At 44.7% G+C, this 16,184-nt stretch overlaps 1 protein-coding gene across 3 annotated transcripts in view; it reads right to left on the reverse strand.

Annotated features, from left to right (window-relative positions):
• LOC125440279 (E3 ISG15--protein ligase HERC5-like) overlaps window positions 1–16,184 on the reverse strand; it is a 34,697-nt gene that overhangs the window by 4,942 nt on the left and 13,571 nt on the right. The window contains exons 12-21 of one of the 3 annotated variants that reach the window (XM_048510019.1): window positions 15,583–15,766; window positions 14,775–14,941; window positions 11,388–11,483; window positions 10,548–10,640; window positions 10,360–10,467; window positions 7,063–7,206; window positions 5,627–5,793; window positions 4,339–4,405; window positions 3,372–3,454; window positions 2,012–2,195 (exon numbers count right to left, since the gene is read on the reverse strand). In XM_048510019.1, coding sequence (XP_048365976.1) covers window positions 2,012–2,195; window positions 3,372–3,454; window positions 4,339–4,405; window positions 5,627–5,793; window positions 7,063–7,206; window positions 10,360–10,467; window positions 10,548–10,640; window positions 11,388–11,483; window positions 14,775–14,941; window positions 15,583–15,766 — 1,293 coding nt within the window. Of the gene's footprint in view, window positions 1–2,011; window positions 2,196–3,371; window positions 3,486–4,338; window positions 4,406–5,626; window positions 5,794–7,062; window positions 7,207–10,359; window positions 10,468–10,547; window positions 10,641–11,387; window positions 11,484–14,774; window positions 14,942–15,582; window positions 15,767–16,184 lie in introns of those variants that run through there. The other 2 variants (XR_007245661.1, XM_048510020.1) reach the window with 2 other exon arrangements.

Here is a 16,184-nt window from a genome sequence, read left to right on the forward strand (position 1 = left end):
TTAATCCCAAGAGGCCAAAAAGACCAGATAATACTCTCTGATCCCTGTAGGAGCTTACAGGTCAGGCTTATTCACTAGTATGAGGGTACCGAGTGCTGTGTAAAGATCTTCTGAGGGCTAGTTCAAGACAGCCACCAATAAACTACTATGTACAGTCCAAATGGTGCATCCCAGACATTGTACAGTCCAAATGGTGCATCCCAGACGTTGCAGAACATGCTGAGTTGTGAACCATGGCTAAAGCAATGCTACTTCTGTGCCTGTGAAAATGCTGCCATCTCAAGATACGTTTGGATTGCTTTTCCACTTCAAGCCCTTCCTTAGGCCTGCCCCCTTTCAGGCCCCTTCCACACATGCAGAATAACATACTTTCAATCCACTTTCAGTGCACTTTGCAGCTGGATTTTACTGTGCAGAATAGCAACATCCTCTTGCAAACAATTGTGAAAGTGGATTGAAAGTGCATTGTTCTGCATGTGAGGAAGGGGCCTCAGAGCAGTGGTGGGATCCAAAAATTTTAATAACAGGTTCCGATGGTGGTGGGATTCAAACAGTGGGGCTGCTGCACACACGCACCTCCAGTCCCCATTGGGCAGGAAGGTTACTTTAGTAACCCCTTCTCGGCACTCAGAAAAAATTAGTAACCACTTCTAGAGAAGTGGTGAGAACTGGTTGGATCCCACCTCTACCTCAGAGTATCAACTCAGCTCATACACCTGTACATTTTCTCCTGAAGACTTGAAATTTACCGATGCTGAAGGTTAAAGAAGAAAAGTGCCAAAGCAGGACTATGATTGGATATCAAGAAGGCAAAACTAATGGCTATTGGGGCAAAACTCAACTTTAAGGTTGAAAATGAAGAAATTGAAATTGCTCAAGATTTTCTGTTCCTTGGCTCCATTATCAACCATAAAGGAGACTGCAACCAGAAATCAGAATTAGATTGTGACTAGGGAGGGCAGCCATGAAGGAGCTAGAAAAGTTTATTAGATAGCAGGATATATCACTGGCAACCAAGATCAAGACAGCCAGTGTGGTGTAGTGGTTAAGAGCGGTGGACTCTAATCTGGAGAACTGGGTTTGACTCCCCACTCCTTCACATGAGCTGCGGACTTTTATCTGGCGAACTGGATTTGTTTCCCCGCTCCTCCACCCTGCTGGGTGACCTTGGGCCAGTCACAGTTCTTCGGAACTCTCTCAGCCCCACTTACCTTACAAGGTGTCTGTTGTGGGGAGAGGGAGGGAAAGGAGCATGTAAGCCACCTTGAGTCTCCTTACAGGAGAGAAAGGTGCGGTACAAATCCTCCTCCTCCTCCTCCTCCTCCTCCTCCTCCTCCTCCTCCTCCTCCTCCTCGTATCTGCTACTTCTATGTATGGGTATGAAAGTTGGAAAATGAAGAAAGCTGTCAGAAAGAAAGTAGATTCCTTTGAAATGTGGTGTTGGATAAGAATGGATACTCTGGACCGCCAAAAGACAAATCAGTAGGCTATAGATCAAATCAAGTCTCAAGTCTCCTTTGGTCACATTATGAGAAGAGTCGATGAAAAATACAATAATGCTAGGACAAATTGAAGACAGCAGGAAAAGAGGAAGACCCAACATGAGAAAGATTGGTTCAATCAAAGAAAGCCTCAGTTTGCAAGTCCTGAGCAATTGATAGGACTTCTGGAAGTCACTGCAAGTTATATAGACTTGCCAATAATCAGAAGCAACTTGACAGCACTCGACACACAGCCTCTTTAACAAATCTTTAGCCCATAAATTCATAAAAGTGATGAACATATGCACTAAACTTTCCTCATAATGCAAGGAGTTAGTTTCTGTTGCTAGAGATTATGTAATACATCAGATGTACTAAACATGCCTGAAGGTAGCAATAAGGACAAGTGCTGAAAGAGTCAAAACAGCAAGGACTGAAACACAGATGCTTCACTGCCCAATTCTACCTATTTCACTGACTGCTTAATTCAGCTACATACACAAGCACTCTCGGTTTATGCTCATTGTTACCTTTTCCAGTTGTTCCCAATTGTAATTGGTATGCCCAAGCAGAACTAGGCGGAGCTCAGTAGGAAGGAAGACTTTCCACTTTTTAGTTTGGCAGCCTCTTAAAAACCCATCCAGAAAATTCTTAAACTGCTCCTTGACGGAATCATTGAATACGTAATTCACGTAGGCATCAACGTATTCTTTTCTGCAAATAAATTGATCAGGCATTTAATTTATTTACTAGGTTTACTCATCTTTTTCTCTAGCAAAATATCTAACCTCAAAATAACGGCATGGATCCAACTAATGGTGGCACCTACGTTGCCATCAGAATACTGAAGCAGCGCTTAGTAGCTTTAGCTCAAAGATAATTTAAGCCTCCTGTTAGAAAATCTTTCACCAAAGGCCCCTAATTGCCATTGAGTTTGAAAATATCAAGGTTCACCATCAAAGTTGTTAACATGGGCATTAATATTTGAGCTTGACTCATTGTTATCTTAGCAAAACACAAAGCCACAAGCTTGCATTGGCTGGGATAATACATATGCTGGGGTAAAAGAGTTTTTACTGGAGAGAATTGCTGCTACTACTTGCATTCACCATTTGCATATTCCCCTAGCCAGAGGCATATTGGGGGGGGGGGGATGGCACCCGGAGACAAATTGTCTTTGGCTGCCCCACCCCCCCCACTGCGCCTGGGGACAATGTGGGGCTTTGTACCCTGCCCCCCAACTGCCGCCCCCCCAGCCCTGCCCCCTGGTTCTTGGCCCCCCCTCTGGGGAAACCAGAAGCAACTGCCATCCCCCCAAGTGCTGCTTTTATAAGCACTGGCAACACCTCCCCAAGGCGCACCCCCGTCCTCGGTGCTTTTAAAAGCAGCTCTCGGAAGACAGGGGCCGGCAGTCGCTTCTGCTTTCCCCAGGGGGAGGGCAGAAGGGACTGCCGGCTGGGAGCTTCTGCTCTCCCGGGGAAGGGCAGCAGCCAGGCTTCCTTGGCCCTGCCCATGTCGATGACGACTTGAGTGTGGTCAAGGTGCCCAAAGATGATGAGGCAGCAAGACTTCCTGCTGCCTTGCCGTCTTCCTGATCACGATTTTGTGCCCCCCACGTGACCAGATTAGTGGCGCCCGGGAACAGAGGATACTCCTCGTCCCTAGGTAAATAAGCCACTGCCCCTAGCGCTTTCTTCACAAGTCCCTTCCTGCTTCAGAATCTGATCTGAAGAGATGGGGTGGATGACCAGAAGGAGAGACCTTTGCAAGGGACTTCTGGGGAGAAGGATTAAACACATGCCTCCCCTGCAAATTTCCCCTGCATCAGCATTAGGAACGTCTCTTTCCCCCAGATACAACAGTCATCTTAAAACAAATTGAAAACCTTGCCTGTTGTACTTGGTGACAGCAATGTTCGCACCATTTTTTTTCAATTCCACAGAAACTTTAGATCCTCCTTCTTCTTTCAGTACCTCAATAAAGAGAGAGGTAAAATCAAAGCTGCTGTGGATCACAAAAACATCATTACGATTAATTTTGTTTACACTCTGTCTTTCTTCCCAACTGAAACCTAAAGTGGTGTGCACCATTCTCTATTTCTCCCTTTTTATCCAATTTATAAACATTCTGAATGTTGTAAGCAGGCATGTCAGCAATCTGATCAGAAAATAAAAGTGCATACATGTGTATGCCACAAATCAGGGCTGTAGCACAAGACAAAATATCTTGCTTTTTATGAGTTCAACTTGGTTTACAAAAAAACCCTTCAGACACCAAAATGTTTATAAAAATTATTTTTTTAGTTAACTCAGAGGCTAGTAACCCTTCATAATATCCACCATAACAGCAATAAAAAGACATTATCTAAATTATCAGGTTATACCCAAAGAAACACGTAAACTTAAAACAATAATATTTAAAAGAAACTAATATTTACAAAATAATTCTTATGGCAAATAGTACCAGCAAGATTACCTCTAAAGATGCGGAGCCAGCCAACAAGGAGCAATTCCCCTGATAATCAGGACTAATAATAAATAGCTGTTTCACCACTATTAAGACAATTATAGAACACCACGGCCAATAAAATCATTCTTCTCATCTAACATGAGCTTGCTTAACAATAACCAGGTGATAATACTTTCATTAGCAATAGAATGTAAGTGTTACAATCATTGTACTGGGTCAGATGACCCTGAATAATGAACAAATTTATCACAACTGTAAAGGGTAAGGCAAGAACATTACATAGCATATTTTTAATTAAAGAAAAACAGCCTCTCAGTCAAGGCTGTAATTTTGCTGATATAAACAATTTCTCCACAAAGGCTACAAAGAAGGCATCAGTATGTCTTACTGTGAAATCCAGCATCATGCTTTCTAAGATGTCATCATACTGCTCATCCAAGACTGCTTGAAGACACCTAATGGGCAAAACAGCAAAGTAATATACAAAAAAACACATGAACTTAGGAATGCTTGAAATCAGAGATCCCTAACCTTCTTGCACCTTTCTTATTTTGAGGAAGAGAATGGTAAGTGTCACTCCAAAATGGCTGCTATAGAAGCTGAAGCCAAACCCAAAATGGCTGTCTCAGGAGGTGGAGCTGAATGGGGTACCTCCCCCCTTGCACCTCCTGAGAAGAAGGAAAGACTGAAGGGGAAATGGACCCACACTAAAAGGAAAGTCCTGGTGCTTACCAATCTTCCCTATCTTCTAGCAGAAAACTGGTTCATTTGAATGAGGACAGCCAATAACAAACCTTGCTTTACAACAGCCCCGTTCATTTTATGAAAGGTTTGGCAGGTACCAAGGGAAGCACTGCTGAGAGCCACAATGCCGATGGGTATCATGTTGGGGAACCCGGAGTAAAATGCAACTGGCGTCTGACTAGCCCAGTGGTTCTCAACCTTCCTAATGCGGCGACCCTTTAATACAGTTCCTCATGTTGTGGTGTCCCCCAACCATAAAATATCTGTACCGTGGGAACTTAATCTGGATGCTGATCAGTCTTAGAGCAACCCCCCTGTGAAAGGGGTTGTTTTGACCCCCAAAGGAGTCATGACCCACAGGCTGAGAACCGCTGGACTAGCCGAATAATCCTACGCAAACTTATTTCAGCCTTTTTTTAAGGCTTAGCCGAAAGTAACTCTGCACAGAATTGAACTGTAAGCATGCTTAATATTGCCACTCAGTTATGGAGTTAAGTTATAGCTCTGATTCCCTGTTCCTACAGAGAAAGATTTGTCAAAGTCCATGCGACTCTGCGACCTTGTAAAGTCCATGCGACTCTGTAAAGTCCATGCGACTCTGAACATAAAAACACAGAAAGGACGCTTCCTCCAATAATTGTTTTAATGTCCGGATCTATGGAATATTACTCCACACAGTGTAGTGACTAAAGCGTCAGACTAACCAAATCAGACTAGCCGGGTCAGGGAAATCCAAGTTTGAATCCCCACTTGTGCCACTAAGCCTGCTAGGTGACCCTGGGCCAGTCATCCACTCTCAGCTTGACCTAACTCACAGGATTGTTGTGCGGATAAAATGGAGGAGAGGAAAATCATGTAAGCCACTTTGGCTCTCTACTGGAGTGAAAAATGGGATATAAATAAAGTAAAATAAAGAAGCAAATAAATCCCACCTTCCTTCTGTAGGAGAAAGCTCTTTCAAATCTTCCAGAGTCAGTGGAACGTTTAACATCTTCTTGAACAGAGCGAGAGGGAAAGGGAAGGCAGCTATCTTCTTATTATAGAGTGCCATTCCAAATATATTCCCAATCAGAAAATGTACGTCTTCCTCTGATGGTACCTAGTTTGAAAATTCAGCATAAGTAAAATGCAGTATTAGCTGTTTGAATGGGCAGAGAGAACATCAAGTTGTAAAAAACAGCTATGCTTGAGTCCAGGAGCACCTTATAGGCCAACCAGATTTTTGTGGTAGAAGTTTTCAAAAGTCAAAGCTCCCTTCATCAAACAGGGCTTGAATCGAGATGTTGCACTGCAGATCAACATGACTACCCTGACACTATACCTTTTTTTACAGAAAGAAGACAGCGTGGCGGTGGAAGAAGGATGTGTGGGCCTCTGCATTTCAAAGAGGTCCTGACAGCTGTCAGCAACACTTTCACTTTTGTACGGTTGCGCCTGCTATTTTGTAGGCCCCAGGAAACAAAATGGCGGACGCAACTGTACAAAGAGAAAGTGTTGCTGACAGCCACCCGCAACACTTTAAAAGATCTTTTTAACAAAGTGCTGTGTTTAATGTTGCAACAGATAACGGCTTTGACAAAGCCGGCACTTAAATATGATTCTTTAGTCTTAGAAGAGAATTGAAAGGTGGGGGAAGGCAAGCACTAGGACCCAGACGGAGCACTCCTCCATAAAAAAGGTCCAGGAAGATGTGGCATATTAATTCACGCATTTCCTGTCATCTTTTTGGGGGAAAAGGTGTAGCAATTGCCAGGTTTTTAAGCCCTGTAGTGGTGGGGAAGGAAATTATGCCCGAAGGGGGCTGAGGCACGAAAAATGGAGGAGACATTATGGTGTGCAAATGCTCTGTGGCTGGTGATGATTCACAGAATCATCACCATGCGGAAGCAGCCAAAGACAGGATCTTGAATATATTAGGCAGATCATTGGTCCATCCAGCTCAGGACTTTCCATTTCGACTAGAAGCAGAAGAGGTCTCCATACAGGAAACCTGAGACCATGTATATGGAGAATACAGGGATTGAGCCTGCAACCATCTGCATGCAAAACAGATGCTCTGGCATTGAACTGACTACTCCATGAAAGGAAAACATTCCCTTTTGGGTCTTAATGGGAAGACAAATGGGAAGACAGAGCTCCTGAGTTCTGGAAGTCAGAACTGAGGACCTCTGACCTACAAAATCAATTCACTGACATTTGACAGGTTGCTACAGACACGCTGGAGATCCAACCACAGATCTCCCAGCATCACATCTGGTAATCCTGGATGCTAGATCAGGAAGGCTGGCACCTGATTCTGCAAAACATGCTCTCCTAGCTAGTAAGAAACAGCATAAATAACTGCAGCATGGAAGCAGAACCATCTCACCTGGCTGGAGAACCAAATCAGATGGGACTCTTCAAACAGCTGGAAGATCTGTGCTTCTGGAGCACACAGTTCCCTTCCAAGGATGGTGAAGAACTCTTGGGATGGCCCCCCAACATCAAATCCAGGTTCTCCAATGAAACACACCTGAGGAACCCAATAAGGGTCAGATTATTTATATGAATTTAAGCAGAATTAGTAACTGAAGAAATCTCAATGCTACTTTTTGACCATACATAGGTCCACAAAGAGAGCTGTCAAGCTGTAGCCAATTTATGGCAACCCAGTAGGGTTTGAAAGGCAAGAGCCTGACATTGCCTGGCTCTAGATAACAACGCTGGCATTGCTTGGCTGGCCTCCCATTGCAGCACTAACCAGGGATGACCCAGTGACTCTGTTCAGCTTTTGAGTTCTGATGAGAGCAAGATAGATGGACTATCCAGGTCAAGAAGGGAACATGGAGTACTGGATAAGAACAGCAGACTCTAATCTGAAGAACCAGGTAAAATTCTCCTGCACAAGAAGCTTGCTGGGTGAGCTTGGGCCACTCATAGAACTCTCTCAGTCCACACAGAGGAAGGTGATGGCAAACCACCTCTGCCTACTCGCAAGTAAATGATACAGTGTTGTCCATAGTGAGCACTGAAGTTGTGTCCTGAGCATATCCATTTGGTGCAGGAGAGCAAAGTCCTCTTGGATGAGTCTCACCCTCATACAAGTGTGCAGAGGAAACCAAGCCCAACAGCGGTTTCCCCAGGAGTAAACCTAGAGAAGGGCTCGCATATTCCCACATCCACATGCACAGGATTGTGCAGCCTCATAATCAACTTCAACGCATCTTTGGAAACAGATCCCACTGGGCACAGTAAGGCGTTCCCAAACAAAGCCTGCAAATCTGTTTAGTTTACTCCACAGAAAGCCCACCAGTTTGCACAGCTTTACTCCCAGTATGGCTCTGCAGCACTGACCAGGAACCCCAGAGCAGCTTGCTCGCTGCTCGCACTTTAGGAGCGAAAACTACCAGACCACAGCCACCTAGCCCATAAAACCCACAACAGTCCATAATGGTATATTTTGGAGCCATCTTGATGCATCAGTGCCTGGCTGTAAAGTGGCACCTATGCCAGCGGAGGAGGCAAACAGAGCATCCTGGCACAGTGGATGATGGTCTGGGGGTGTTCATGCAGGTGGTGCCAACTTTATTCAGCTTCCATCAGGCTTTGAGCCAGGGAATGTCCCCATCCCCAGCCATAGACTTCCGCCACCAAAAAGCATGATGTAAGCCTACTTGGCATATGAGGATATCTGGGCAGCAGGAGGGTTTTTGAATCTCCCTCCTTCCTGTGCTCCCCAAGGCCCTTCCACTACCCTGGTCTGGATTGTGCTGTTAGTATGACTGACACAAGGTCATCCAGTGAGAGTGATTTGAACCCAGCTCTCTTACATCCAGTGTCCTTGCTCTAGGCAACTGTGATAAGAGTAATGAAAAATGACATGCTACAGTGGTCTTCCTCCAAACTGTGCAAATTAACATTTTGGGGCTTCTCAGATGTTTGTCAAGAGCTCCATGATGAGCAATTGAGCAATGGCTAGCAAGTTTCCTTGACAGATCGCTGATGTTTCCCTGTGGTGCGCAGGCACACAAGTGGGATGTGCATGCCCCAACTAGAACATTCCATTTGAATGTGGCACTGGTGAAGCCAGAGCTGGTTTGTCTGTCTGAAACATTCCAGATTATACGGGCAGTTGTCTGAGGATTCCTCAGCAGGCAACTGGAAAACTCCCTGGAGGTAAAAAGTTTGAATAAAACATAGGAATGCAAGACAAGGGGGCCATCAACTACTAGAAGTTAGAAGAAGAAGTTAGAAAAAGAAGAAGTTAGAACAATAAGATGATGAATAAGAAGAGTTGGATTTATATCCCCTCTTTCTCTTGTGCAAGGAGACTCAAAGGGTCTTACAAACTCCTTTCCCTTCCCCCCTCACAACAAACACTCTGTGAGGTAGATGCAGCTGAGAGAGCTCCACTGTGTGGAGAACTGTGACAAACCCAAGCTCCACTGTGTGGAGAACTGTGACAAACCCAAGGTCACTCAGCTGGCATATGTTGGAGTGCACAAGGTAATCTAGTTCACCAGATAAGCCACCACAGCTCAAGTGGCAGAGCAGGGAACCAAACCCGGGTTCTCCAGATTAGAGTGCACTTGCTCTTAACCACTACACCATGCTGAGTTGCTTACTGTCTTTTCTTGATTTGCCCAGCTGCTGAGGCCCATTAATGGTGCGCTTCTACAGGAACAGATCTTAGCCAGGGTTACATTGGTCTGGACCTATGGGGGACTTTTTCTGCTGCTGACTTCAAACTGTGGTGTGGTGGTTAAGAGCAATGGACTCTAATCTGGAGAACTGGGTTCGATTCCCCACTGATCCACATGAGTGACGAACTCTTATCTGGTGAACCGAACCAGTTTTCCCCTGCTCCTACATGTGAAGCCTGCTGAGTGACTTTGGGCTATTCAGTTCCTTCAGAATTCTCAGCATAGCCAAATGGTGGGTGGGGCAAGAAGTTGTGCTAACCCTGGTTACTATTTTAGTCAGGCCCTGCTGAAATCCTTTCTTATTACCAAAGTGTCTTTGGTAATATTCTTATTACCAAAGAATGTTTTCTGCGTGTACTTGTTACTTGTCTAAAATCTAGTTTGACAATTTTGTGTTGCCACTCATTTGCAGTTTAACAAAGTAGAACTACTTGGAAGAAGCAGTATAGTGTAGTGCAGGGGTAGGGAACCTGCGGCTCTCCAGATGTTCAGGAACTACAATTCCCATCAGCCCCTGTCAGCATGGCCAATTGGCCATGCTGGCAGGGGCTGATGGGAATTGTAGTTCCTGAACATCTGGAGAGCCGCAGGTTCCCTACCCCTGGTGTAGTGTAGTGGGTAGTGTTGGAGTAGGACCTGGGAAACCCAAGTTCAAATTCCCACTCTGCCATGGAAGCCTGCTGGGTGACCTTGGGCAAGTCATAAGTTCTCAGCCTTGACTCGGGCTAGTGTATTTTATGATATTGCGGTATTGTTCTCAGATATGAATGTACATTTTTGTTGACATTTTTATGTTTAGTGGGGACTTTTGCTTAGAATAAAACACAGCGCAATAGAATAAATGTTTCATACATATTAGGGGGCAGGTTTGAGACTTCTCAACCTGTGCAAGCGCGACCCAACTGCAAAATGTTTCACTGGAGCACAGAGCAAGACATGAATGTTCGTGCCTCAGTCAGAGGAAATAATGCATAATTTCTTACTTGGAGGAAGAGCAGGAATTGGCACACTTGCATGTTCCTTAGAAACACCCACGTGTCTTGCACCAGATATTGTCTCCTCACTAATAGTTGTACGTTTGGACTGTCTAGCTGCAAGGACACAAATATTAGGTTAACAGACTTCTAGGGTGTTCTGCAGTCATGTCAGGCATCTGTGGGGATGTACCTACCCAGCTGAACATACAATGCAATACACGACGGTTAAGATCATGCAGTAGGATCTTTGCTTCCATATCCAAGATACAAGGGGCTTCAGTGAAAACCTGAGAAGTATACAGAAATGACAAAGGGAAAATTAATCTGCAAAGCAACACACACATTTTAAAATAAGGTTGTTAGGAATGCTTTCCCCCTCCTATCTGGTATTTGTGGACATCAGAAAATTTATTTATTTATTTATTTATTTATTTCGATTTATTATACCGCCCCATCCCCGTAGGGCTCCTTTCACTGAAATTCACTGAAATTCATACATTAGTGCTTTTATTTCTCACAAACATGGCAGCAGACAATCATCTTCCCATTTGCCAATGTTGGATGGTGGTATCATGTTGTAAGGCCTCTAGTAGCAATCTTGCTTGGCTTGCCTTATTCTAACAAGAAGCCCTCAAAGAACTGGCTGATTGGTGCCAAACAATGTAAAATTTAATTTCCCGTTTCTAGGCCTTGCTGCCCCCCCCCCCCACATTCCACAATGGTTCTCAGGCTCTAATGTTGCTATGACAACAGATATTGATTCCCCTTCTCTGCCTCTCTGAAAAGAACCACAGCTCTGCTAGGGTCTTCTCATTACAGTCTCACAAATCATATTTGATTCCTCTGATAAACAGTCAAAATTTTAAAAAGCATAGTGAGAATTGGAGCTCTGAACTGCAGTCAGAAATTTGGGGAAATGTGATTTATTTTGAGAAGCATCATTAGTTGTTCCTGCTTTGATACCTATGTTGGAATCATGAACCTCAACACAGTAAGAACCACCCTAGGACTGCTTGCTGTACTGTTGTACTTACTTGCTGAAGGTTGTCTATGGGGAAATGCAGCAAATATTTAACTTCAGGAACATAAAAATTCTTTTCCTGGATCTTGAAACCAGTCCTGCTATTTACCTACACAAACAGCCAAACAAGAAAATGACTCATGAAGATATTATCTAATAATAATAGTAATCATTTTCTGCTAAAAAGCACTGCATGATAAACTCAAATAAAAACACTATAACATTAAACTAACAGTCCAAATGCAAACCACTTTCTATAATGGCAAGTTCTACAAGGATAGCCATGTCAGTTTGGTGGTGCTAAATAAGAAAGAGCCTTGTGGAACCTTAAAGTTTAAGAGTTTATTGTGTCATAAATTTTTGATAAGTCGGAGCTCACTTTCTCTGGCACAGAAAGGTCTATAGCATCTTTTTTGTGGAAGTAAACATTTCACAGAGATGGATTTTCAGGGCCTTTTGGTTTCTGATAGTGGAAGGCAGATTGAAAATAAAACTTCCAAGTCGTTTGGGCCTTCTGGGGGCATCAACAAAGAACTAGGCGAGTCCACCGTCTAGCACCCATTCTTACAGCAAAATCTTAAGCAGACCTATGCCCTCCTAAATCCACAGCAATCAGTGGGGTTAGAAAAGTGAAATTCTCCTTAGAATTGCATTGGTAGAGTGTCTGCTATGTGGGAAGAATAAAAAATATTCTGTGCTTTATTCTCTCTCACTTCTCCTCCCCAATGTGTTTTTAAAAATTAACCTCTCTTCTGCCCTGTATACAAAAAACCCCACCATCAATTTGTTAGTCCCTAAGGACTAGGCTCTCCATTATAATGGTAACACCAACAAGAAAACAAGACCCAAATAAACTTTCAGACAGTGAACTGAAGAAAAAGTAGAAGATGTCATAAGGCTGGGTTTCTCTGGTCAAAGAGTTACAAATACATTCTTGCAACCACTGAAAAGATTTTACTGCATCCTTGTCATCTCTAGAAAGGAGAGAGTTTGCAGCAGGCTCTGGACAATGTTAGATTTCACATTCCCAGAAAGCAAATGTGATGTCCATAGTGGTAACTTGTAGATTGCCTTGTATATCCTGGTCTAACAGGTCAGCAATTAGCAAATTGGGACAAAGTTTCTGAATCCAATCGTGCAAGGATTTGTCATTGTCCACTACTTTAAGATGGTACATCTTTTATTTGATAAGTGTCCCACCATTTTTAAAATAGTTCCAGCTTTTGAGTGAACCACAGGAAGATGTAGAACCATATCCTACTCTGTATCATAAGGAACTGGCTATACCAGGGGTCCCCAAACTACAGCCCGGGGGCCAAATGTGGCCCCCTGAAGGCATTTATCTGGCCCGCCAGGCATGGCAGCGATGGCTCCATTCATGTGCAGTGGGGGCTCGAGGGAGAGGAGGAACCGACCCCAACGGCTGTTGATTGCAATTACATGATGGCACCCCCAAATCTCCATGAATTTTCTGACCCAGAGTTGGAAACCTTACATGTGGCAACGCCTGCTCCGCCCTCCCCTCTCGGCTACTCCATGTGTTGCTCTCAGGCTTTCTGTTCCGCCTCACTCCCATTGGCATCAGCCAGACTGGTGAATCGCTCGCTGGCTGTTGGGAGGAAGAACCCAGGAAGATACCTAATCCTGGGTTAGATGGAATGCTTCATTGGGAAAGTTCTGCTTTTTTTTTTTTTACAGGGGAAGGTATTCCACAGCCTCCCCAACAATATTTGCAGCCCACCCTGTACTTGACATACTTTGGTCACTGTTCTAAAAATAGACCATGACAGAAAGACTGAAAGGTGAAATCAAACATTTTACAATCATTTGTGCATAGGAATTTGTTCATAGTTTTTTTTAGTCCAGCCCTCCAACAGTCTGAGGGACAGTGAACTGGCCCCCTGTTTAAAAAGTTTGGGGACCCCTGGGCTATACCAATGGCTTGCTGCATTAAATTGCTGCTCAGATGGTTTTCGGTGCCCATTTCTTAGAGCCAGACTTCATACGGTGGCCGTCATATTGAAGTTGCTTCTGGAGTGGCTACTGTATATTATGATTTCAGAATATAGAAGAAAACAGCAGGTAGTTTCTTTCATGGCATAGAATTTTCACATTACCCCACCTTCTCCCTGTGGTCCTGATCCAAACTGGGTCCCTGCATACTCAGGAATTAAATTATGAGCATGGCATTCCTGATTTACGGAATGAGTGAAACCCTTGGTACCGTCACCTAATGGGGAACTTCATTTCGTTAGGACTTGTTACCCCATTTAATACACTTGCACTCCTCAGTATGGCCCTAAGAATGATAAATGGCATCTACACTAAATGAATATCAAATGCCAGTGAGTGATGCTGAGGGTGTAAAGGAATGCAGGGCAGCCCCTCCAATCATCATGCAAAAGCTCACCCTAAGAGGGATTAAATCAAGGGCCATTTTCCCAGAAGACCTTGAAGCCTTCTCCTAGATAATATGATCTAAACCAGGGGTAGACAACCTTTACCACCCAAAGAGCCATTTGGACCCGTTTTCCACGGCCCTGAAGATCTACCGAGCCGGAGAGGCGGCTCCACATGGAGCCACCTCTGGTTTGGCCTCTCCACTCACCTTTCCTTCCAGTGCTGGGAGGCAGAGGCGCCAGGCAGGGAAACCCCCTCTCCCTGACGGAGCAGGCAGTCGCCTGCTCCGTGGGGCAGAGGGGGAATGGAGGCTGCGGCCTGCCTGGTGCCGCCGCCTCTCACGCTGCAGGAGGCAGCTGCACTGGGCAGGGAAACCCACTCTGCCTGACAACTTGCTCTGTGGGCAAAGGGGGGATAATGGCTGTGGCCTGCCCGGTTCTGCTGCCTCTCGCTCTGCGGGAGGCAGTGGTGCCAGGCAGGGAAAACCCCTCTGCCCAACGAAGCAGGCAGGCACCTGCTCCGTGGGGCATAGGGGGGATGGCGGTTGCTCTGGAGGTACATGTCCACGCTACCCTGACCTCCAGGTGAGTGGAGGGGATGTGAAAAGCAGTGCCCTCACGCACGGAGCCACCTCCGGTTCGGCTCCTCCACTCACCCTTCCTTCCAGCGCTGCTCTGGAGGGACACTCCCACGCTAACCTCCAACCTCCAGGCCATGCGGAGCTGCAGTATAAGGCTGAAAGAGCCGCATGTGGCTCCAGAGCCACAGGTTGCAGACCCCTGGGCTAGTCACAGTTCTCTCAGAACTCCCTCAGCCCCATCGACCTTACAAGATCTTTGTTGTGGGAAGAGGAAGGAAAAGAACTTTGTAAGCTGCTTGAGACTCCTTACAAGAGACAAAGGCAGGATATAAATCCAAACTCCTCTTCTTCCTTCTTACCAATGATACGTTTAGCAGCACAGAAAATGCCTCAGGGCTTCAGTTCAAGAGTTTCACCTACCTCATATAGCACTTGTAGGATCAGGAAAGGTGCATCCCAGTAGTTGTCTACCATCTCAGAATTTCTCATCTCTTCAATGATGAAAGATATCTCATCACTGGAAAGTCTTTGATAGATGTCCACAAGATCCTTGAAAAATGGGATGTCTAAGCTGGACCACAGAGATTCTGTAAAGAAAGGGCCTTATTATATACTGAGCTGGTCATGCATTGCCACCTGCTGAGAATTTTTCTCTGCGGTATCCCTTCCCGTTAATTAGGATACAGCAAACTAGAATACTGAATCATCTAATGCTGCTCCCTGTCTTAACATGGATCTGTGCTTATTATATGCTAACATACAGAATTTCGCTACCTGCAAAGATATACAAGAAACCTTCCAATCTTCCAATAAAATTCTTGTAAGAGCTAAATCAGAATCAACTGTGATTGAATTAGTGTAACGAATTAACAACGGTCGAATCAGAGGCTTCCTTTCCCCTTTATGGAGGTCACAATGCAGTAGCTTGCGTGACACAGAGTCTGAATTGCAAACACATATTCTCCCGTGCTGTGGGATTTTTAAAAATCTTCTCCCCTAAATGGCTGATGGAAAAGCATAAAAAACAGGCCCTAGAAAAGGCCCAGTGGCATTTTGTGGATGTAATATTAGATAAATAGCGGGCGGCCAAAATTCCCAACCAGAAAATCAAATTAATCAAATTAATAAGGAACTATTTCCATATTTTGAACGGCAGGTATTTTCACCATGTCTTCCCAATTCACATTTGGACCCTACAGGTGGATCCTGCTGCCAGCCCCTTCCTTACCAAGTGTCTGCCTGTCTTCCGTCTCAAGATCCATGATGATTTGTGCCAACCGGAGAAGCAGCCAGTCCGACAGGTGGTCCTGCTTCCGTAAGATTACAGACAGGATGAGGAAGACTCTGAGCGCTTCGGGGGAAGTAGCAGGATAATATTGGGACCTTACAAGCTTTTTAACAGCATTTGTCACCTTGAAGACGGAAGAAAATGTAATGTAATGCAGCAATAAAACATATGAATTTTTTTGTGGCAGTAAGATTAAACGCAATGTATTGTATCATCCCCAAACATTTTTTTCTCTCTGTCCCCTTTTGTTTTATTTTTTAATATGCAGCTGATAAAGATTTCTGGTAACAAAAGGGCTGCAGTCAGGCACAGGAGAGAAAAAGACAAGGCCAAGAATAATGCTGCAAAACAAAATTAAAAATATTTTATTAGTGGGGTGATGTGGTTTCCGGGCTGTATGGCCGTGTTCTAGCAGCATTCTCTCCTGACTTTTCATCTGCATCTGTGGCTGGCATCTTCAGAGGATCCTCTGAAGATGCCAGCCACAGATACAGGCGAAATATCAGGAGTGAATGTTGCTAGAACATGGCCATACAGCCTGG

The sequence above is a fragment of the Sphaerodactylus townsendi genome, linkage group LG10, assembly GCF_021028975.2.
Source record: "Sphaerodactylus townsendi isolate TG3544 linkage group LG10, MPM_Stown_v2.3, whole genome shotgun sequence".
Taxonomy (NCBI): domain Eukaryota; kingdom Metazoa; phylum Chordata; class Lepidosauria; order Squamata; family Sphaerodactylidae; genus Sphaerodactylus; species Sphaerodactylus townsendi.